The sequence below is a fragment of the Lynx canadensis genome, chromosome B1, assembly GCF_007474595.2.
Source record: "Lynx canadensis isolate LIC74 chromosome B1, mLynCan4.pri.v2, whole genome shotgun sequence".
NCBI lineage: Eukaryota > Metazoa > Chordata > Mammalia > Carnivora > Felidae > Lynx > Lynx canadensis.
Genome location: NC_044306.2, coordinates 150,773,127 through 150,797,328, shown reverse-complemented (window position 1 = coordinate 150,797,328; position 24,202 = coordinate 150,773,127). Strand labels below are relative to the sequence as shown.

Sequence of the window (24,202 nt, the reverse complement as noted above, 5' to 3'; positions counted from 1 at the left end):
TGGTTCAGAAGTTAAACATTTGTTTCTATGTGGTTACACCCAAAATTTTCACATGCACATGTGACTTAAGATCTAAAATTAATGACAATTTCTGTCTTCCTCCTGAACAATCAGGATATTTGAAATCTCCCTTCCACCTTCCTTATCAATGAACAGCATTTTACTTATTTTGAATCATCCCATCCCTAAAGTCAATATTTTAATTAAAGGTTAAAAAAACCCTCAGTGCTTATTTAAATCTGAGAAGGCTGACAAAGGCTGCCACTACTTACCCTTGCTTTATGCACTGTCCATGTTATCTAATAGTTCTTTCAATGAGAATCAATTAAGTGATAACCTTTCATCATTTCACTTGTCAGTTATTTTTACTTCTCTTGAAAGATAATTTAGCTGGGTATAGAAATCTAGGTTACTTTTCCCTTACATTATGAAGATACCCTTTCCTATCTTTAGGTGTGCATTTATTGCTGATGAGAAATCTATACGGTAAACTCTTTTTTTATCTTTGCCTTTGATTTGGTGACCAGTTTACCTTTGCAATCTCAACACAGCTGTTTCTAACTCTGGAAACTTTTGTCATTATCCTTGGAATATAATGCTTCTTCATTATCTTCACTCTTTCTGAAAGTTCTACTATACTTATGTTGGATCATGCAAATGCATCTTTTTTCATTAAAACAAGGTATCTTTCTGCACTACATTCTGGGTGCATATCTTCTATTCATCAATTCTCACTTTAGCTATATATGAATTTTAAGTTCACTGGACTATACAGAAATTCTTATCTGGCTTTTTATAAAACTTAGTGCTTTCCCCCCGCCCCCTCATGTTTCTATTTCTTTTTTCTTTTTTTTCACCTTTGGTCATTTCAAACTTTAACATCTGTTTGTTCTGTTATTATCTTTTTAAGTTTATTCATTTTTGAGAGAGAGAGAATCTCAAGCAGACTCCACGCTGTCAGCACAGAGCTTGATGCAGGACTCAAACTCACTAACTATGAGATTGTGACCTGAGCTAAAATCAAGAGCTGGACGCTTAACCAACTGAGCCACCCAGGCACCCCTGTTTGTTCTATTATTTGTAGCACTCCTGTTATCTACAGTTCTTAGCTAATCTTCTGTTTTCATTGGCTGATTATTCTTCCAAGTGGTGCCTTTTTTCTAGTGGATTGTCATTTTTTTTATTGTGAATTGTCTTGAATGGATGTTCATTTCTCTGCACAGTTCTATGTACTCTTGGTGTTAAGGTATCACCATGATGCAGTTTTACATTTATTTTAGTCAGAGGTCTGTTGATTTTAATGGTCTTATTTGTTACATTCTTCTCTCTGCTTAAAGTTTTTTTTTTTTTTTTTTTTAAGAAATATTTTTTAGAAAACAAATATCTACTTACACTGAAAGAGAAAGCGTGTGTACATGAGCAGGGGAGGAGCAGAGAGAGAGAGAGGGAAAGAGAATCCCAAGGAGGCTCAGCGCAGAGCTCATGCGAGACGTGATCTCATGAACCATGACATCATGACTTGAGTCAAAATCAAGAGTTGGATGCTTAACCAACTGAGCCACCCAGGCATGACTCTGCTTGGATAAATTTTTATATAATGTTGGATTCCATATACCAGTGTGGTATGTGCTTTTAGTTAACAGTTTCTCACGAGTTACTTCTCTACTTAATGTTTTGGATATACTCAAGATTGAAACACTTATGAATAATCACAGGTTTAGCTCAGGAATTAATTTCTCTCTTGGTTCCTAGGGACTTCTCTTTCCTTCTTCTTAGTTTGGCTACATATGTAAACACTTTAAAAAAAGAGTAATTTATATAGCGAGTCTATGTATTTGCAGTAAGATAGAGATCCGTGCACATTAACTTACTTTTTGTTACCTGAAGTCAGTATGTTTGTTTACTACAATTCTTTTCCTGACTTTATATGCTGTAATTCTTTTCCTGATCTTTATATGCTGACAGGCATTATGCATTATAAATTTCCAAGGAGTTAAGGTATTCAGGTGATTCCCAAACTTAGGTAAGCAAGATTTTTTTTTTAAAGAAATAGATTTTAAAGAATAGTGGTTTGTGAAACACAACTTAGGAAATGCAAAGCAGGAATAATATCATATGTAAGAACATCTGCCTATAACTGTGATAGTAATAAATGCCCTTTTTAAGTAGAATATTAAGCCAGGCTTTATAAATTATAAAATGTGAGCTAGTATACAAATTTTAGCCATTTCATTATTTACTGTTAGTCACTATGATAAATCACTACTCTGGGAAGCTAGTTTATATCTTAAGGGCAAAACAAAATCAGTGACATATTTTTATTTAAATATAAGACATGGCTACCCAATTAACTCACATTTATCACCTTTAGAATTTAAATTGTACACCGAAGTTTGTATTATTCCCTCTCCTTTTGATAATCACTAATTGAAACTATACCTGAGAACTCTGCCACTTTCTAATGTTAGCTTCTTCTATCTTAAAGATTTATCTAATAATTAATAAGAAATATTAATAGAAATAGTAACAATTCTAATGTGCTTTATGGTTTGCAGAGCCCTTTCACATTTGATCTTCATAATTACATTATGTGCTATGAAGTACATATATCGGTTTCATAGTATTAGAGAAAGAAATTGAGAAACAGAGAATTAAAAATATGTTGCCATAGGGTCACATATCTTTTGAACAGTGGTCAGGCTAAAATCAGAATCTTTCAATTTCTAGCTTAAGTCTTTCTCCTCAGAAATCAGTATTTCAGCTCTATGCAGTCAAATACAGTTAAAAAATGGGCAGCAACAGAAATATAAAAATTTAACTCTCAAGGATTTATATCTTTTGGTGTAAATGTTTATTTTTAAAAGAGAGTGGGGAGGGGCAGAGAGAGAGGGAGACAGAGGATGTGAAGTAGGCTCTGCACTGACAGCAGAGAACCCAATGCAGGGCTCAAACTCAAGAACCGTGAGATCATGACATGAGCCGAAGTTGGACACTTAACTGACTGAGCCACCCGGGAGCCCCTCAAGGATTTATGTCTTACCATTCCTTTTTCTTTGCCTGTGCCAACACCAAGTAAAGCAAAATTTTTTAACATTTCACAGCCTATGGCTCCACATCCTACCTATGGAGAAGAAAAATGAAATATAACCGATTAAATAAAACCAAAACTACTAACTAAAGAGAAATTTCATCTTAAACTTACTTCAAATGACAATTTATAATATATACATACTTTTAAAAATAACTTGAACATCTGCGATTCATTTTACTTTAATTAATTTATGATACTATTATAACTGGTACAGTTAAAAATATATAAATCAAGTAAAGAAAAGCATAATATTTACACTTCCTTTAAACAGAAGACACTCCAACAAAAGCTAACAGTTGAGCTCATTATTTCTATGAGATAGAAACAAACACCACAAAATTCAGTGCAGCATTTTAATGAAAAAGATTTTTTATTTACAAATAATTTTCAAAATTCATTTGATGGAGATTTTCTAAGAATTTCTATATGTATGTAAAAGCTTAGCAACAGTTGCTGACATTCAAAACATTATTTAAAAAAATTATTACTAAAAATTAGAATTATTTTTAGAACTGACTATAATTAAAAAACCCATAAATGACAAGAAAAGGAGTTTTTTTTGTATCAGGGAGAGATATCCTGCTAATGCACCAAGACATTTAAGAAAGTCAGATTTTACCTATATCTTCCTTCATGTGGTAAGAAAAAATTTTAAAACATGGAAAAATATCCCAAACCTAATTTTTAATGTATTTCTAGAAAATCATTTAATTTCCAAACTATCATACTCATATTTTAATTTTAAATGTATTGTTTTTATACTAGGCATTGACAAATATTTTTTGTAAAGGGCCAGATAAATATTTTCTGTTTTGTAGGCCATATGGTTTCTGTCATAACTACTCACCTCTGCTATCATAACATGAAAGAAGCCACAAACAATATATAAATGAACGGGCTTGGCAGTGTTCCAATGAAACTTTACTTACAAAAATAGGCAGCAGCAGTACACTGGATTTTTTTTAGACCATATAAATCTTTCACCTTTTACAAAGATAGGCAGCAGGATTTCGCCTGTGGGCCATAATTGGCAAACTCCTGTCTTAAACTTTTACTGAATGTCTACTCTTTAGGAATTGTATTCACTCAAGACTCGAATTTGCTTTAATAAGTTAATTTGATGGTACACAATAGGAGTTTGACTGTACTACTTATTATTCTCATCATTATTTATACTTACCAAGAAGATATTCAACTTTTGTAGCTTCTGACACAAAGTGTCTCCAATGCAAGCTCGTAGGGCATCATATCTATCTCCTCTGCAGAAAATAATACATATCAAAAACCAGAAAGACATAAAAAAATTGTTTAGTTTCACTACTGTTAATACAAATTTAATGTATATTTTAAATAGGATACACTAGAATTCCTGACAATCTAAAGGAAAACTGTCTTATTTCAAAGAGGAAAAAAAACCCATTAAGAAATCAGTTTTTTCTTTTTCCATTTGATTTAATATCCTATGTTCAAATGACTTATGTAAAGGTGACTTCAGTTTATCTAGAAAAGACAGTTTTCCAAGGAGGAATTTTTAATAAAGGTTCCTAGAGAAGTCTATGGAGGAGCTCTGGAGTTGTTAACAATTTAAATTGAAAGAAGAACTTTGGATTATGTGAATTTGGGGTAGAATGAATCCATAAGCTTTTATTTCTCAGAGGTTTGACTCAAAAAGATGAAGAATGACTGATGTCAATATAAAAGTTGCAGAGAGCATCTATTTTCATCTAAGTTCAGAATGGTATTTTGTTTTGTTTTGACTTTATTTACTTATTTATTTAGAGAGCCCTGACACAGGGCTCTATCTCAACAACCACGAGATCATGACCTGAGCCGAAATTAAGAGTAGGACGCTTAACCGACTAAGCCACCCAGGTGCTTCCAGAATGGTGTTTTGAATGCTAACTATTATCATGGTATACAATTTAAAACATTATATTCATTATTTATAAAATGGTAAAGAGATATTGCATTCTTTTGACACTTAAAATAACCTCTAAGTAGAGGAAAAAATGACTGTAGAAGTCAATAAGTTACAAGAAAAGACATCTAAGACAAATGCATATTTGAGCACAAACCCTTTTAACCTAGTTACCTCTCACAAACATTCAACTAGGAAAAAAAGAAAGAAAGGGGCACGTGGGTGGCTCAGTTGGTTAAGTGTCTGACTCTTGACTGTGGCTCAGGTCATAATCCCACGATTTGAAAGATCGAAACCTGCTTTGGGCTCTGTGCTGACAGCATGGAATCTGCTAGGGATTCTATCCCTCCCCCTCTCTCTGTCACTCCCTGACTCACACACTCTCTCTCTCTCTCAAAATAAATAAACATACAAGAGAGAAAGAAAAGATAAAGAAAAAATTCAGAATTACCGTGGGAGAAATTCTTCACGTTCAGGTTTGTCTAGGGATTGGACAATATCTGCTGCTTCAATGTACAACTTTAAAGTAGAAGACAAAAACACAACTTACAATGTATAAACCTTAAATTGCTAGAAAAATTGGTTTTTCTCTTCCATGGTTATTTAATAGTCATTAAGGAAAACAATGATAAAAATGCCAAAACAGATTAATACATTAAAAAATATGATTTTTATACAGTATACATTCCTGTATTATTACTTCATTAAAACAATGGTTAAACCTGAAGGAACTGTTAAAAGATATAATTTGATTCATGTCACTTAGCCATCTTAAAAATGGTATATTCTAATTTCAACAAACAAAAGGAAAATTTCACCTCCAAATCTATACCAGAGGAAATGACCTAGAAAGCCACAGTTTTAGTATTAAAACAAAAACAACAAATTGAAATTAATTAAAAAAAGAATTCACTCTCATTTCCATTTAAGTAACTTATGTGGCTAAATTTCAACTTAGTTAAATGGTTATTTACTTAATTATAACAAGACAGAATCTACATTAGTAACATACTTAACAGTTGTATCTAAACCAGACATTTACAACTGAACTTGTACTCTGTACTAAAATAAATCAAATAATTCAACAGCAAAATAGCATTATATGGATACTTTTTAAAACATAAAAAAAGATAAAAGTTATATTCAAAATGTTAAAGTGTTTCAAAAGGAAAGGGCCTGAAGGGTATCCTTTGACACCCTTTGCCAATTATTCTTTTCGGTAACAAAAGCATAATTTTTTATTCCTTCTTAAGATGTATTTACCTATATAGTTCTCAAACTTATACCATTCCTATGCTTTTACTTTTAGAGTTTAAACCTAGGAAAGGATTCTGAAGATTTCTGGTGCCTAAAGATTCCATCCAACTGTTTAAAAGTCCTGAGAGTCCTTGAATGCTAAGCTAATCATACTGGAAAACTAAGTATAAGGGTAGAAAATTCATTCCTTCACTCTCACAAATGAGAAAAAAATCAACCCTAGATTACAACTTTGGGTTATATTCCAATAGCCTCAACCAATAATCTTGTCAGTTTCAATTAGAGAGTTAAATTTTGGTGGTGTATCACATCTAACTAATGCATCAAAAATATATTTTGAGGTTACCTTTATAATATATTAATATTTTAATTCATAACATTCACTGCATGGGTGGAAAATTCAATCTCAAGCCTATAAAAATATTGAAATACAAAACTTACCCACTGGCACAAAGGAGAAAACTTTCCTGTTACGGCTTTCAATACTTCTTGGCTAGCAACACCTCCTACTGCTGCAGCAAGTGGGGGTAAAAAACCTTGAGCAGTCCAAGAGAGCCAATGCACAATGTCAGCATTTACTTCCGGCTGAAACACAAGCCATGAAAGATAATAATCTTGGGCGCCTGGGTGGCTCAGTCAGTTAAGCGTCCAAATCTTGATTTTGGGCTCAGGTTGAGCACTACCTACCCCCCCTCCCCCCGCCCCACCACCTGCCGGCTGCCGGCTGAGAGCACAGAGAGCCTACTTGGGATTCTTTCCCTCTCTCTCCGTTCCTCTCCCAATTACACACATACTCTCTTTCAAAATAAGTAAATAAACTTAAAAAAAAAAAACCCACAAGTTTTTACATATATACTCAACATGTCAATGATTTACTGTGAGAATTATTAAATTACTGTAGCTTAACTTCTAAAAAAGCTACTCAATTCTCCTACTAGATTTTAAGTCCTAAAAAAGTTCCAATCTCATAATAAAAGATCCAAGTGCATATTAGTTACCCTAAGCAGTATTTCTCTTTACCAGTAACTGCCCATTTTTGCTTTTTGAATCTATATGTTACACTAGGGCAAAATTTAAGATTAACTGGAACATCTACCATTTATAGCGTTTGTTAAAGATCAGTTCTGTAATGTCAGTCAGTATTTATAAACATCTAGAATTTTAAAAAACTGTTCTAATGGAAACTATGGGAATATCTTGATCCCAAATAAATGAAAATAAAAATAAACTGATCCATAAAAAAATAAGGAGCTTTTAGCTGGCGTCTGAAGTAGTAAAAAAAAAAAAAAAAAAAAAAAAGAAAAAAGTAAGAGTCAAAAATAATGAGGCACTAACATTGTTAGAAAAAAAGTGAGAGTAACATGGTAATTTTGCATATTTAAGAGCCAATCATCATAAAGTTCTCATTATCATACTTAAAAACTGAAATGATGGTCCTTGAAATAAGATTTGTTTATTAGCATTTTAAAGGAAATATTGGAGAATTGGTTTCTGGAGCTATTGTTTTAGCACAATTTCTTATTTGTGAGAAAGATCTTTTCATGACCTCTGGCTTCTCTTTCTCTTCCTGTTCTTTCAACATTAGTAACCTGAATCTTAACCTTAAGATTCAAATAGGGCTCAACTGCTCTGAAATCCTATGTAAAATAACACTACTTGTGCATTTAGGGGGTAATAGAAGGCTTTTATTACATTCTCAAAGATATTTGTGATACAAAAAGACGTTACTAGCTACTTACTATTCCACTCCATTTCAGTGTTCTATATCTCATTATTTTTCAACTATTTAGCACTAAACTCAACTCTGATTATACTTTCATTTAAGCTGTGCCCTTTCTGAATGCAGAGATACTGGTGTAGTGATAATATTAAAAATAATGATGAGAATGCAAAGAGAAGCAGGTAATTTGTGTGAGCACCTAGTGTGAGTTGTCTATTAAGTCCACATGTAATTTTCAAAACAATCCTAGGAAATATAATTTTTATCATACAGATTAGAAAACTGAAGTTTGAAAAAGCAATTTCCTTATGATTTTATAGCTAATAAGTGAAACTAGAATCTGAGCCCTAAAAGTCTAACTTACCAGTAGGTTACAATATCTCCCAAGATTCTATTATTTTTTAATTAAGAATGAACATAAGGGAATGGAAGCAAAAATAATATAAAAACAGGGAGGGGGACAAAATATAAGAGACTTAAATATAGAGAACAAACAGAGGGTTGCTGGAGGGGGGATGGGCTAAATGGGTAAGAGCTTAAGGAATCTACTCCTGAAATCATTGTTGCACCATGTGCTAAGTTGGATGTAAATTATAAAAAATAAATAAATTATACACAATACAATGTCAAAAAAATAAAATATTAGTCCTGCAGAAGTTCTGAATAGGAAAGGATAAATAATGGATACAATGAGCAGAGAAGGATAGGGAAAACTTTAAATCTGAACTAAGTGTTGAAGAATGAATTGCATTAGAATTGAAGTGGAAAGGATTCAGTTCAGGGAAAATGGCAACTCAAAGAAGAAGGAATGTGTGTAAAACTGAAAAAGCTGCAATGAATTTGCACGTTTTATATGAGAGGAAGAAAATAAGATCATATGTTAGAGTATGATTAGACTATGAAGAACACCAAAGACCATGGCTGACTTTGGACATGATAGAAAAAATAAAGGAAGCATTGGATGCTTTTGAGAAGAAAACTCATATGATGAAAGAAGTAGGATAATACAGCAGCAGAGTGGTAAAGAGATGAATAATTTCAATTTAAGTAAGCAGTTCTGGGGCTGATTCAATGAAAAAGTTGTAAGGTATGAGGACCTTAAGCTACAATGAAGGCAGACATAAAGATTAGAAATATTTCCAAAAACTTCTTTACAGCCACAATGATTAAACAGATATAGAGGAGAAAACCCAAAGATGGCCGAATGAGTGGGAGTAGCTCCGAATTTTGAACAAAGATACTCTGACAAATTTTGATACAGACTAGAAAATATGAGGAGTTATTGGAAAAAGAAGGGGAAATATGTTTGTGAGTTCAAATTTGGAAATGTGAAGTTCACTATGAAATAGGAATTTAAAATGGAAAATGTCATTCACTGGACTGAAGTTAACTGAAGAAAATAATATAGATACAAAATATGACAAAGGTACACAGTTTCTAGCATTTATTTAAGTTAAAATATTTTCAACATGTTTCCAGATATTTGCTTGTATTATAACATCCAGAAGCCTATGGAAACCAAGTTTAGAACAGTTAAAATCTATGAACATAGTGAACATTTTTTGCATTGTCAAATTAAGTAAAGAATTTTTAAGATAAATATTAAAAAAAAAAAAGAAACACTCAAATCTGGGGAATTTTTGGTTGCCCTAGGATAAATAGCTCAAATCTAAATTTGCCTAAACAATCTCTAAAAACAGATACATATCCAAAAGAAGAGAAATAAACCAGTGGCAGGGTTTCAGGATCACTAGAAAACAGAGTATTATAAACTTCAAATTACCTGTAAATAGAAAAATAAGTACCAAACTCCAACAAAACTACTTCTGGACGTCACAATGCTATAAGCCTTCACAGAGAGCAGGAAGTGTGTAACCACAGAAAAGAGAATGAAAAGAGAACAGTGACAAACCACAGTCAAAATCATCCTGAGAAAACAGAAGCCCTAGCACTAAGTGCAAAAAGTACTGAACACGTATGTAATCTGGCAGATCTCAGCACTGCCTATGGCGAAAGAACTTCAGTGGGAGGCAATGATGTAAATAGAAAAAGGGCGACATTCTTTGACGCAGAAAGCTAAATTAAGAAGAGAGGAAATTAATGATTTGGCAGAAATCAAAGAGATCTACAAGACACCAATACCTAACCACCAAAAACAAACAAACCCAACCATTAAAGAAACCCCTTTCTAGTATCCTAAGGGAACAAGGAGTTTTAGAAGTACAAATCTGAAAAAAGCACCCAAAACTCTTATCCTGCCCCCAAAATAGACAAAAAACAGTTTACTATACAAAAGTAATGTAAGAAGTAAACAGAAAATTAGAATCAAAACATTTCAGCCAATGAAAATTTCTCCTCCAAACTAATTATAAGGCAGTGGAAATCTGATTGAGTGAATTATATCCTTAAAGAACACTTGAGAGATGTGGGAAAACAAACAAAAAAACCTCACCTCCAATCAGAAATTCAACTAAATACTAAAGGAATCCATTCCACCACCAATCCTCTCTCCGCAAAAGGAAAAAAATAAAAGAAAATCTGAATCTATGTATTAAAATGGGCTCATAATATGGGAAAAATGGACTGAATGATCAACTCTGAGATACAATCAGTTAAAATTATACACTTTACAGGTGAAAAAAACATACAAAACTACAAGGCAAAAAGGCTAGACTTACTTGTAAGAGTAAAAAACTAAGGTGGCATCATTATTTCTCAACAGTAAGATACCACTAAAGAAAGTAAGGCCTAGAATGTTATATTCAGCTAAGTTGCCTTTCAAGTATGGAGGCTACCAAAAATATTTAAAACACGTAAGAACTCAGAAAAAAACGTAATTCTGAGCTCCTTTGGAGAAATATACTAGAGACCAAACTTGATTTCAAGAGTTACCACAGAGCTACAATAATCAAGATAGGATGATATTAGCAAAAAACAATGGAAGACAGAAACAACCAATGGAAGATAAAACATTGAGTTCAGAAACAGCCCTACACATATGTGGTCAATAAGTTATTGACAAAGAATACCCAGAATATAGAATAAGGAAAGAATTATCTTTTCAATAAATGGGCTAGAATTACTGGATATTCTACATACCAAAAAATTAATCTTGATCTATACATGGCAAAGTATGAAAAAATGAACTCACAAAAGTATAAAACTGTGTCCAATGAATTAAAAATGTACAGTTGTGTACACTTGACCTACACTTGTATACTGTGCATGGCATACAAAAATGAAGTCACAAAACTATAAAAATTCTGGAAGAAAACACAGGACAGAAGCTGTGACCTTAGATTTAAAAGAAGGTATAAAACACATACCAAAAAAATGATACACTGAAGTTTATCAAAATTAAAAGCTTCTGCTCCTTAAAGACACTGTAATAAAATGAAAAGATGAGCCATGGACTAGAAGAGAATATTTGCAAAACATGTATCCTATGAAGGATTGATATCCAGAATATATAAAGAACTCAATCAATTAGAAAACCTACCTAATTAAAAAACAAAGATTTAAAAGGACAGTTTATTAAAGAAGAGATATGAGTGGCAAATAAGCAAATGAAAAGATACCAAATTCATAATGATCAATGAAATGGAAATTAAAACCAAAACAAGATATCAATGCACACACTTTAAAATGGCTAAAGTCAAACAAATAGATAATACACCATTATAGAGAGAATACAGAGCAATTCAAAATCTCATACATTTCTGGAGGAAATGCAAAATGGTATAGCTACTCTGCAAAACAATTGGGCAGTCTGTTATAAAACTAAACCTGTATCTATCATTTGTCTCTGTAATACACCACTAGGTGTTTACCCAAGAAAAATAAAAACATATGTCCACACCAAAATCTGTATGCATATGTTTGTAGGGGCTTTATTCATAATTGCCCACATTGGAAACCCAAATGTCCAGCTGGTACAGGGAAAAAAAAACTGTGGTACACTTATACAATGGGCTACTTACTCAACCAATAAATAGGAATGAACATGCAACATGGATTAAACTCAAGTTCATTATAATTAGTAAAAAAAAATCCAGACTCAAAAGGCTACATATTGCATGATTCCATTTACATGACATTCTAAAAAAAAGGCAAAAATATTCTGGTTGCCATGGTTTGGCTGGGGGAGAGGGAGATGATTATAAAGAGGCATGAGGAAATTTTCTGGCCTTATGGGAATGTTTTATATGTTGATTATCGTGGTAGATATATGACTATATACTTTAATGGTGCACAGCTCAATTGTCTACAAATTTTTGTATAACTGTACGTCTAAAAAGGGTGAAATTTTCTATATCTAAGTTTTATCTCAATAAATCTGATAAATCCCTAATCATATCATTCCTTGTAATCACAGACTTCATCAATCTATTTCTAGCTTTTCGCACTTTTCTGTAACCACTAAATACGCATACATAAAAGGTCTTTAACTTGTGGTTAATGACTCACTGTTTTCAGTTCATTTGTTATTTCCTTTGTTTTAATCACATAAAATATGAGATATTATTCTTAACCACTAATGTTAAGACTTTACACTTCCCCCTCATTTTTATACCATAACAAAAACTATAAAATTTTCAACTAAGTGCACAAACACTGCTAACGTTGTTATCTGCTAAAATGAAACTACTGGCCAGCAAGCACTGGCACCATGACATGAAAAAATCGTTTTCTAGGTGATATGTCCAAACATGATATGCAAAATGCAATTAAGAGATATGAATATATAATGGAAAAAGATGATTTATAGGAAAACTTACAGCTATACAGTGAGTTTCAGTGGGTTAACAAAGTAAATCACAAGAGATAATACTAATACTAAAAATATAGCAGGAGCAGAAAATAGTAGTTACTATATGCCATATACTCAGATTCTAAGCGCTTCACAAAATTAAATCATTTAATGTTCACAGTAACACTCAGACAGGATAACCCTGTTTTATAGATGTATAAACTAAAGCAGAACAAATTTAAGTAACTTGCCTACTGTCACAGAGTCAATAAGCAGCAAAGCTGGGATCTGAAAGGTAAGAGAATATTAATATATAGAATGTTTATCATGTTACACCTTTTTTGATGGTCCTAACTTTGAATACTCACCTTCTCTTCTAGGGTTTCACTTATAGACGCTGCTAGTTTCAAGAGTTCTTCTGAATCTTGCTGGCACCTAGGATTCAACATGAAGCACCCCACTTTCAATATTCTTAATTGCCATAAACAGTAAGTAATATTCAAAACTAAAATTTAAGAAATCTGTAAGAAAAAAAGTGGAATTTTGCCAGCAGGTAGCATGAAGTGCTTCCCTGACTTGAAGGTAATGGACTCATAAATACATTAATTAAAAATCACGTTTACCTAAGGATAGTACATAAATAGGATAATGGTTTTAAATAGACAAGGCAAATACTTTTTGCAACAGTACTTCTGACTTAATAGACCAGAAAGTAAAAAGTTACATAGTGGATTCATAATTCAATAATTCTCAGATTTTTTATTTTAAAAAGTTTAAAAAGTAGCCTTTGAAGATTTCAAAATGGAAAAATTCTTACTGAGCATAATTCCATTTTCAGGAATTGATCTCTCCACTCCCACCAGAAAAAAGACCAGGTCATGATAAATGTTTATAGAGTTCAGTGTATCTAGTAGTGTTGCAACTATGAAGGACTTTAGTTACTAAACTTTAGTTTCTAAACTAAAACATTTAGTTTAAATGTTTTAAATTATAATTTCCCAAATACTGCTTTTATAATAAGGAAAAAAAGTTATTTCAAATGAAGAACATTACCCAATATTTGGCTTGCGACTATAGCTCTCCTGGAACTGGTCCAAGGCAAGCATAGCTGTGTGAATCTGTAAAGGTGCCTATTTGGAACATTAAAAATTGTTGAACAGTTATTGAGTTCATAATATATGACAGGCACTGTGCTTAACACTTTAAAAATTATTTAATTCTTATAATAAATTAATTAGATTAATACTATTATTATCTGTATTTAACACATGAGGAAGCTAAGCCTTAGAGAAGTTAAACAACTTGACTTCAAGGCCATAAAGCTATATTTAAGCAACAGATCCAAGTTTCAATCTCCGGTGATATAACCAGTTTTTAGTAGGTTATTCCTATGAAAGTCAGAGCAATATCAACTAAACAACACCAACAAGACATTTGTATAAGATCAAAATCACCTAATCCTTCTTCATCAAGTTATAAATTTGGAAACTGTTAATACTATTCTTTCCTTATCACAAATGCATTCACTGCTACAAAATTATATTCAGTGATTTAAAACAAAAGAATAAATGCTTCCAAGGTTTTTTAGGAAGAAACATGTATCATATAAAACTCTATATGGTTCAGAAAATTTTTTAGTAAGATTTTGTACAAATTATTGAAATAGTTTTTCAATTATCAAAGCTAACATATTATAAAAGTAAAATGTTTTTCTATTCTTAAAATTTTTCCATGATATAAATCCCTGTTTTTAATTCTTGGGAGTCAACTCTAGATATAGGAATACAACCTTTATTAAAAAAACCTGACAGAAAGGTACCAATTCCCATGCCCTCTCTGCTGCCTCTCTCAAACCTACAAAGTGTTCATTTACCTCAGGTTTGCCAAAATCCACAATAAGGCACTTTGGATGTTTTATCTGCCTCTCCAATGGTTCCTTAATAGAAACAAAAACTATTACTTCAGAAACAAAAACTATTACTTCAAGCAAGTGATTACTTGACAAAAAATATAGAGCACTAAAAGCAATGCATCTCTCTCAAGGTCTAAAATAAATAAGGTTGGGCTAATTTGATTTAATAGAAATATAAAAGAGCTACCATTCCCCATTGTCTTCTTGCTAGACTTAATTTTTAATTCCACTTAATTCCACTTAAAGTGGAATAATTGACTAATAAAACAAAACATATACAGTTTCAGTGCTTGTTAAATCTTTCAAATATATATTAGCTTCATCTTTTATCTTACTTAGGGAGTAAGAAGTATGATCAACTCTTTGATGATTCACAAAAGTATAGATCCTCTGAAGTAAACAACTTATATACTTATATGCACTGGTATTCTAGCTATAATTTTTTTTGTTGTTATTAGTTTATTTCCTTAAATTGATCCCACTTCCCTCAAAGTGGGTACAAATTAAAAATCAAAATCTGTTCAGCCCTTAAATTAACTGTTTGGTTAACTGAGTATTATTACTTTTTTCTCTTCTGCCATTCTCCCGCAAAGAAGTATATTTTAAGCAAAAAAAAAAACCAAAAACAAAAACATACTTACAAAGCAAAATGTTTTAGGAGTCTTAACTTGGACAGCTATGCCTCCATGTAAATAAGGATCCAGTTCTGTAGTATCACCAATGCTAAAAGAAAATGGTGATACCACTAAAAGAAAAATAAGAAAACCATTACATGCTGATATAAGTATTTAAACTTGAAGATTTATCATGATAAAGATGGTAATTTTCCCTAATTTATAAAATTAGAAGATCCCACTATAAATTTTTTTGGAGGTGGGAGGAAATGTGGAAAACTAGATAAGATTATTTTTCCAGTGTGAACTTAAGGACTTAAAAATTACCAAGAAAACTCAGAGGGGGATAATCATAATGAGATGCTTATTACTAGATATTAGAATATTTTATAAGGCATTAATAATATGTTGATACTAATTACATGCAATTAATACTAAATATAATGTGGTACTTGTTAATGAACAGGCAGACAAATGGAACACTTTGTTTGTAGCCTCAAGATTCTGAACTATCACAATCCCCCATTGCATAGATAATGAATGATAAATCCTAAGTGATTTAACAAATAACAAATGATAACAAATACAATAACAACAAATGATAATCCTAAAGGATTAGTTAATTTTTACAAAAACAGATACAAATTCTTTAATATTAATGATGTAACCTGTATTTTACATATCTGGATATAGTCTGGGAAACAAAATCCAGTAATTTTGTAATCAAAGATGCTTAACCAACTATAGATCCAAAGTTATTATGAAGAATTCATAATAGGGACTGATTTTTGTCTCTCCTAAGGATCCATTTTATAGTCATTACAAGAAAAAAAAAAAAAGTAATCCATTTGCTAGTCTACACACTCATCACATAATTAGACTTTCAAATGTCCTAAAGATAAACCTGAACCTTCTTGGCTAACAAGTGTAAATATGCCATCTTTGAGTTATAGGATGTCTAGCACTGTCTTTGACTCTTTTAAACATGGCTGGAGAAAAATCACAAATTATGCAGACTAACACTGCTACAAATTCACTATCTTCAACTTCAAATGGGCACTAAATTAAACCTGATAATCTATTTTTTAAAATGTTTAACTCTTCTTAAATCTATGACTTTGGCACTTTTGCTTTCCTTTGGGCAATGATCTCATCTTAGTCTACAAAAAAAATAAATAAATAAAAATCAAATTCCTTCAACTTTTTGCCAACAAACCCACAAACTTGCCTGCAATAACATCCACTCATTCCTTTTTTTACAAGCCACTAACAAAAACATGTCTCCACCGGGGCGCCTGGGTGGCGCAGCCGGTTAAGCATCCGACTTCAGCCAGGTCACGATCTCGCGGTCCGTGAGTTCGAGCCCCGCGTCAGGCTCTGGGCTGATGGCTCAGAGCCTGGAGCCTGTTTCCGATTCTGTGTCTCCCTCTCTCTCTGCCCCTCGCCCGTTCATGCTCTGTCTCTCTCTGTCCCAAAAATAAATAAACGTTGAAAAAAAAAACATGTCTCCACCTGAATACTTCATTGCCACCTTACTCAACGAACCTAAACTGTACTCATCATCTTCTCTCCAAAACCTGCACTCCTTAAGTGAATAAGTTGCCCATGTTGGATTCTTTGCTTACCTACAATATGAGATTATCAAATTTCCTCTTAAATGTCTTAAGACTTTTGCCATATCAACTCCCACTGCCAGCCCTGCCATATTGTATCTTTTAGTTTCTTGAACAAACTGCCTCTTACTGTTGGTCTCTGCATAGAATATTCTTTTCATCATTTTCCTAAGCCAAAGCAATCTTCAAATTTTAATCAAGATACTTGTCCCCACTGCTGCTGTACCCAAACCGGGTAGACTTCCTTGCCATGTTTAGAGTTCCCAGAAATGCCTGTACTGTCTTTACACTCTCTTTACATCACTGCTTAATGTTAACACGTCCTCACTTGGATTGAATGTTTTGAGGCCAAGAATTAGATCATGTTTGTCTAAGCTGATGAAGTGTTCTCAACACTGAATATACTGTCTAAACTATTAATGTGTTGAATAATGAATAAGTATAAATGAATTAATAAAACACAGGAACTTACCAGTTATTTGTTGTGTCGATCCATTTAACCCTGTCATTCCATTAATTTCTCGAAACATTAAAAACTGTCCTGTCTCAAGTTTGTGAGGATGATTTTCAAGGCAGGTGACAATACCAGGATTAGCCTAAATAAGAGAATTCTACTAAAAAAACAAGTTCATGTATTCCTTTTTTGCACAAATTTCAAATCTCACACAAAATGGACCAGGTTATCATAAAATTCTCAAAACAATCAAAAGGCCAAGTCATTCCTTTTCTTCCTTAGTAAAAGCAAGCCTCTTAAGAATTATTGCAAAATAATGATCAATTTACTATTTTATTATGAATATTTAAAATATAATTTCTGTGTTTGGGGGAGAAGGAGATTCTACATGGAAGTTCAAATATTTTATAGATACAGATTCTTTGGACTTATAAAAAATATTCAAAGTTATCAAATATAAGTTTTAAAGTCATGTTATAAAAAAATCTGTGCATAAAAGACAAGTCTAACTTTGAAGATGAAAGAAATGCAAGAAAGGACAGAGATTTAAATTTTTTTTTAAATTTTATTTTTAGAGAGACACAGAGAGAGCGAGAAAGTTAGTGCTGAAGTGGCTGAGGGGGCAGAGGGAGAGATAGAATCTCAAGAAGTCTCCACACTCAGTGAGGGGCCTGACACAGGGCTCACAATCCCACGACTGTGAGATCATGACTTGAGTCAAAATCAAGGGTTGTATGCTCAACTGACTTAGCCATCCAGGTGTCCCAAGAAGGATGGAGATTTAAAGCCAGAAAACTGGTAATTTAAAATTTGCTGCCCAACATGTTAAAGGATAAAAAAATATTGTGTAGCTCAGCTTACCAGGACAAAAATAGGAAGAAATTGACCTATTCACCAAAGAGGATGGATGAGATAGGTCCAAGGCCCAGAAATTTGCTTATTAATGCATATAATCCAACACACTGGTTGAGTAAGGTGGTAATAATTTAATCTACATAAAATCTAAAGAGAATTATTATCCTTTCTTTCTTAACTGTGAAGATTCTGAAAATTGTCCTGTGGCTTAATGATCTGGGTAAGAATTAAGATTATGATCACAAACATGTATATAAAATTAACATAATGTGGGTTTACTAATATCTCAAGAAGAATAAAATTCATAAGGACTTTATTAAAAAAGAGAAATACTTTTGCATATAAGTTAAATGGGAACATTTATGGTACTTTGTAATTCTTTGTGGATAACCTTCATACTGTCTACACTATTTAAGAAAAGAAAATACCAATGCAATACAAGATTCCAACTATTTCCTGGAGCCTATTCTATTCTAACTGTATGATGTTCGCAGGGACAAACTAAAAACAAGCACAAAGATTAAAGGTTGAATAATAAATCATTCTGTAAGCACAGAGACACAGAATTATTTTTTTAATGCATTTCTCTTAAAAAGGGGTGAAAAGGCAACATTACACTGGGCTTAAAAATCAAGCATAAATATAGAAACACAAATACTATTATCATTCCCTTACATTTGGTTTCTTTGATCTTTAATGTAAACTGATTAGAAAGAATGCAAGTAAAAGTAATGATTCAGACTTAAAAAACTAGGAAAACTGGATCACAATGATATCTCCAATTCTTTTAGGGAATAAAAAACTTAAGCTTACCTGAAGAGAACGTGAAAGTTCAGACTTTTTGATCTAAGGGTAATTAATTCTAATACTTTTTTTCCTTCTCCAAATGTTTTAGAAATATAAAAAATTTTAGAAAAGCTTTTGTCTATAGTGACCTAACTGTGTATCCTCCCCACAGTCCTGTGTTGGGCCAGGTGACTTAAGACATACTTACTACAACTACAATCTGACACAATACACACAGTTTAGTAAACACTGAATCACACTTCATGCCCAATAGGAACACGACACAGAACAAAATTAAAATTTATCACAAGCAAATGTTGATCTATTGATTATTAATGTTAGAAGGAATTCAGACACTCAAATTCTAACTTAAATTTAGTTTTAATATAATATGATCAAGAAATTAACAAAACATTCCCTCATGAATTACCTTAAAATATTATAAAACAAATGAAAAATATTGCATATTACAGTATTTTGCTATTGTCACCTTTAAAAAATGTATTCACATCGGGGTGCCTGCGTGGCTCAGTCAGTTAAGCATCCAAATTCGGCTCAGGTCATGATCTCACGATTTGTAAGTTAGAGCCCTGAGTCGGGCTCTGTGCTGACAGCTCAGAGCCTGGAGCCTGTTTCGGATTCTATGTCTCCCTCCCTCTGCCCCTACCCCACTCAACGCTCTGTCTCTCCCACTCTCAAAAATAATAAACATTAAAAAAAATTTTTAAAAAACAAACTAAAAAAAAATGTATTCACATCAACCTTAAAAAAACATTCATATACATATACAATAATATATATATATAATCATACTTGCGTTATATTTGAAATGAAAATTTCTTTTGGCTCTTCTCCTGTTGCATCTGAAACTTCAAATTCATCACCAAAATCACAAAACAACCGTGACCAAATTCCATGTACATCTGCACTGATAAACTGTGAAATGATGAAAAGAAGTTCAAGCTTATCTATTTATATAAAGAAAAAAACCCCACCTCAAGTATTTTAAGCCTCTTCATGACTTTATTTATAATTAAGATTATCCTTTGGGATATAAAGTGAATCACTAACAGAATACATTATTTGTCTGTGAAGTGGTTCAAGAATCAAGGATATTGGTATTTGAGACTGGGTATCTAGTGCTATATAATTAAAAAATGCAGCACGTCATCATTGTACATTCTATGATTTTTAAATAACAGAAATTCTTTCCTTGCCCTAAAAATCCAACAAAGTACATAAGAAACTGGTATCCTTTGATAATAGCTAAATTATGAAAAAAGCCCAAATGTTCATTAATTGATGAATGGATAAAAAAGATGTAGGATATATACACAATGGAATATTACTCAGTGATCAAAAAGAATAAAATATTGCCATTTGCAACAATGTGGATGGAACTAGCAAGTACTATGCTAAGTGAAATAAGTCAGTCAGAGAAAGACAAATATATGATTTCGCTCATGTGGAATTTAAGAAACAAAACAGATGAACATAGCAGAAGGGAAGGAAAAATAAAAACAGGGAGGGAGGCAAACCATAAGAGATTCTTAAATATACAGAACTAAGGGTTGCTAAATGGGTGACTGGCAATAAGGAGGGCACTTGTTGGGAGGAGCACTGGGTGTTATATATGAGTGATAATTCACTAAATTCTACTCCTGAAACCATTACTACACTATATGTTAACTTGGATTTAAATTAAAAAAAAAATTTAAGTAAATTGTACCTATAAGTATTTGAGGTTTGCATGCTGTAGTTTGTTTTTATTAAAAATTACTAATTGAAAAAACAGAATAGACAACTGCACATAAATATAATACTAATGTGGCAAAAAAATAAAAAAGGTACACACGTCTTTATAGAATTATAGAGGATATATACAGTACAATGTTAACAGCTGTTACCTCTGGTGATGGGCTTAAAGGTAAACATTATACTTTTCTACATTCTCTAAATTCTCTTAGTGAATTTGTATATATATTTATATTCAGATGAAAACTAAGTAGTATTAAAAATTTTGGAATTGTATAAAATCCACTATCTTAGAATTAGAAACTTTGGTAAGCTTTGGTTGAACAACAATAAAAAACCTTCAGTTAGGTTTTGCAGGCACACCTGAGAGATATTGCAGGTTCATTTCTACACCACTTCAATAAAACAAATATTGCCAAAAAAAAAAAAAAAAAAAAAAAAAGAAAGAAGAAAGAAACCAGTATCTTGGTTCAATGGTTTGAGCAGTGAATTTTTACTTTTCATTTGAGAAAAAAGAAGTATCCATTCACCAGTAGTAGAGTTAATGGAAAAGAGAACAGAGCTAAAAGTTGAAAATGGAGGCAACAAATAGAAAAAGAGCTGAGGAACTGACAGTATGCATCAAAGCAAGGAAGGTAAAACTCAGATTCTTTTTTTTTTTTTTTAATGTTTATTTATTTATTGGTGTGGGGAGGGTTGGGAAGGGGCAGAGAAAGAGGGAGACAGAGGATCTCAAGCAAGCTCTGGGCTCAAATTCAAGAATCTCGAGATCATGACCTAAGCCGAAGTCGGCTGCTTAACTGATTGGGCCACCCAGGTGCCCCAAAAATCATATTCTTAACCACAATCATTAATGCTTTATTAAAAGTGATTTTTGTAACACAAATGCTCCATTCTAAGAATCTCTAAAGAAAATGTTTTTGTGTCTAATTTCATTTTGAGTTAACAGTAAAGAATTCTTATTCTGTAACATATATGATCCTGTGTAAAGTGATACTTAAAAAAAATTTTTTTTAATGTTTACTTATTTTTGAGAAAGTCAGAGAGACAGAGTGCGAGCGGGGGAGGGGCAGAGAGAGAGGGAGACAGAGTCTGAAGAAGGCTCCAGGCTCCGAGCCATCAGTACAGAGCCTGACCGTGGGGCTCAAGCTCACAAACCCCAAGCTCATGACCTGAGCTGAAGTCAGATGCTTAACCGACTGAGCCACCCAGGAGCCCCTAAAGTGATACTTTTTTAAACAAAAACTAAAGTCTATTCATATTTGGATATAAAAATGTAGCCCATTAAAACAATTTATACCACCTATTACATGAAGTAATGAGAGAGCTAATAAAAGGCTACCTCCTACTGGATCATGTATTGCCTTTACCATTAAAATAGGTACAGACAGCATTTTTTAATATATAAATGAAATATATTATATGTATAATCATATATATATCATATATGATTATATATATCATATATGATTATATATATAATGCTATATATGCTATATATATAATGCTATAATGCTATAATGCTATATATTATATATATAATCATATATGATATATATAAAAATGAGCAGAAATTTAGAAATTGTTTTAAGTTTAAAAGCTGCAAATTTGAGGACAATTTCCCTTCAAAACAACTTTCAAATAGGATTACATATACCAATCACATAAACAAAAGATTTTAGTTCATAACTTAGTGTAATTATTTTGTAAAACTTCCATGCCCGGGGATTTTAACTTTACTATTCTATGTCTTATTCATCTGTTTAAATTGTGAACCATAGCACAAATGTACAGAGTGTAAATATGCTATGTAAATACCACAATCCAAAAATTTTTAGCACAACTATTTAATAGAGTATGATAGTTGGCTTACTGCCTATCTCAAAAGAACAAGTAATTTTTTCCTTTTTTCAAAGGAACAAATAACCCCACAAAGGAGTTAGAGTTAATGGTATGTATGTAACTGCACAGGATAATTTATGATTTTTCTGATCTAAACTTATTACTGGTCTTCCCAATGTCACCATGACTCAGTTACTCTGGAAAAAATCTAGGAGTCATTCTTGATCATTCTTTCCCTCACAACTCATATTCATCCATTCGTAAGTTGTAAGCCATTTTTTTAGAAGATTATCTCAAATTCATTAACTTCTCAAAATTTCTATTTCTACCTCTCTTGAATTACCAGCATCTCACACCTAGATTACATTATCCTCCAACTGGTCTAGTTGCCTCTACTCTCTTATTAATTCAATGGCTTTCTTTCTGTTTGGCTCTGTGATTCCTTCATGTTCTTCTTCTTTTTTAAAAATATTTATTTATTTTGAGAGAAAGTGTGCACACATGCACACATGCAGGGGAGGAGCAGACAGAGAGGGAAAGAGAGAATCCTAAGTAGGCTCCACACTCAGCGTGGAGCCTGACATGGGGTTCAATGTCATGACTGTGAGATCATGACCTGAGCTAAAATCAAGAGTTGGACACTTAACTGACTGAGCCATCCAGGTACTCCAATTCCTTCACATTCTTAAAAATTACTGAGGACTGAAAGCACTTCTATTTATCTGGGTTATACCTATTGGTATTTGCTGTGTTAGAAATTAAAACTGAGAAACATTTAAAATGTTAAGAATACACACATACATTTCATTAGCTGTAAGAGCAGTAATATCTACTGCATATCATCTAGATAGACTCTGGAAACTCCGCTGTACCCCATAAGAGAATCAGAGTAAAAAAAACAAATAACATTTTCGTAATATTATGAAAATAGTTTGACTTTGCAGATCCCATGAAAAGATCTCAAGAATATTCAGTATCCTTTGACCATACTTTGAAAACTACTGCTTTAGACTATTTTCTCTACAGCACATCCAGAGTGATCTTTTAAAAATATAAATCAGATCAGGGATGCCTGGGTGACTCAGGTGGTTAAGCATCCAACTCTTGATTTCAGCTCAGGTCATGATCTCATGGCTGTTGAGATTAAGCCCCATGTCGGGTTCTGTACTGAGCATGGAGTCTGCTTAAGATTCTCTCCCTCTGCCTCCTCCCCTGCTTGGGTGTGTTCTCTCGTTCTCTCTCTCTCTCTCTCCCCTATGTATACACACACACACACACACACACACACAAACACACACACTGTATATATAAATCAAGTCAAAACCCATGGGATTAAAACTCAGCTATCCTCAAAGTTATGTAAGTTATGGCCCTCTAATTACTTCTCTGAACATAATCCCCTGGTAACTTTTACTCATACTACTCTCTCCTCTTTACCCAAATTCCATTCTGGTCTTGCTTGCTTCTTGCTGTTTGTAAACACACCAAGCGAATTTTTTTATACTTTCAAGTCTACACTTGATGTTCTTCATGCTTTGAATGCTCTTTCCATAGCTGGCTCTCTCTCATTATTCAGGGTTCTATTCAAACGTTATCTCCTCAGAGGAGTTCCCTGACCTTCAATTTAAGAGAACC

The 24,202-nt window shown here is 32.6% G+C and overlaps 1 protein-coding gene across 2 annotated transcripts in view; it reads right to left on the bottom strand.

The window, feature by feature from the left end:
- The window catches only part of UBA6 (ubiquitin like modifier activating enzyme 6), an 88,702-nt gene that overhangs the window by 24,330 nt on the left and 40,170 nt on the right, over positions 1-24,202 (bottom strand). For both annotated transcript variants that reach the window (XM_030313763.2, XM_030313765.1), the window contains 10 exons: positions 19,784-19,906; positions 17,348-17,471; positions 15,290-15,393; positions 14,610-14,672; positions 13,790-13,866; positions 13,105-13,171; positions 6,708-6,851; positions 5,461-5,528; positions 4,272-4,350; positions 3,041-3,121 (listed from right to left, as the gene is read on the bottom strand). In XM_030313763.2, the coding sequence (XP_030169623.1) occupies positions 3,041-3,121; positions 4,272-4,350; positions 5,461-5,528; positions 6,708-6,851; positions 13,105-13,171; positions 13,790-13,866; positions 14,610-14,672; positions 15,290-15,393; positions 17,348-17,471; positions 19,784-19,906 (930 nt within the window). The remainder of the gene's footprint in view (positions 1-3,040; positions 3,122-4,271; positions 4,351-5,460; positions 5,529-6,707; positions 6,852-13,104; positions 13,172-13,789; positions 13,867-14,609; positions 14,673-15,289; positions 15,394-17,347; positions 17,472-19,783; positions 19,907-24,202) is intronic.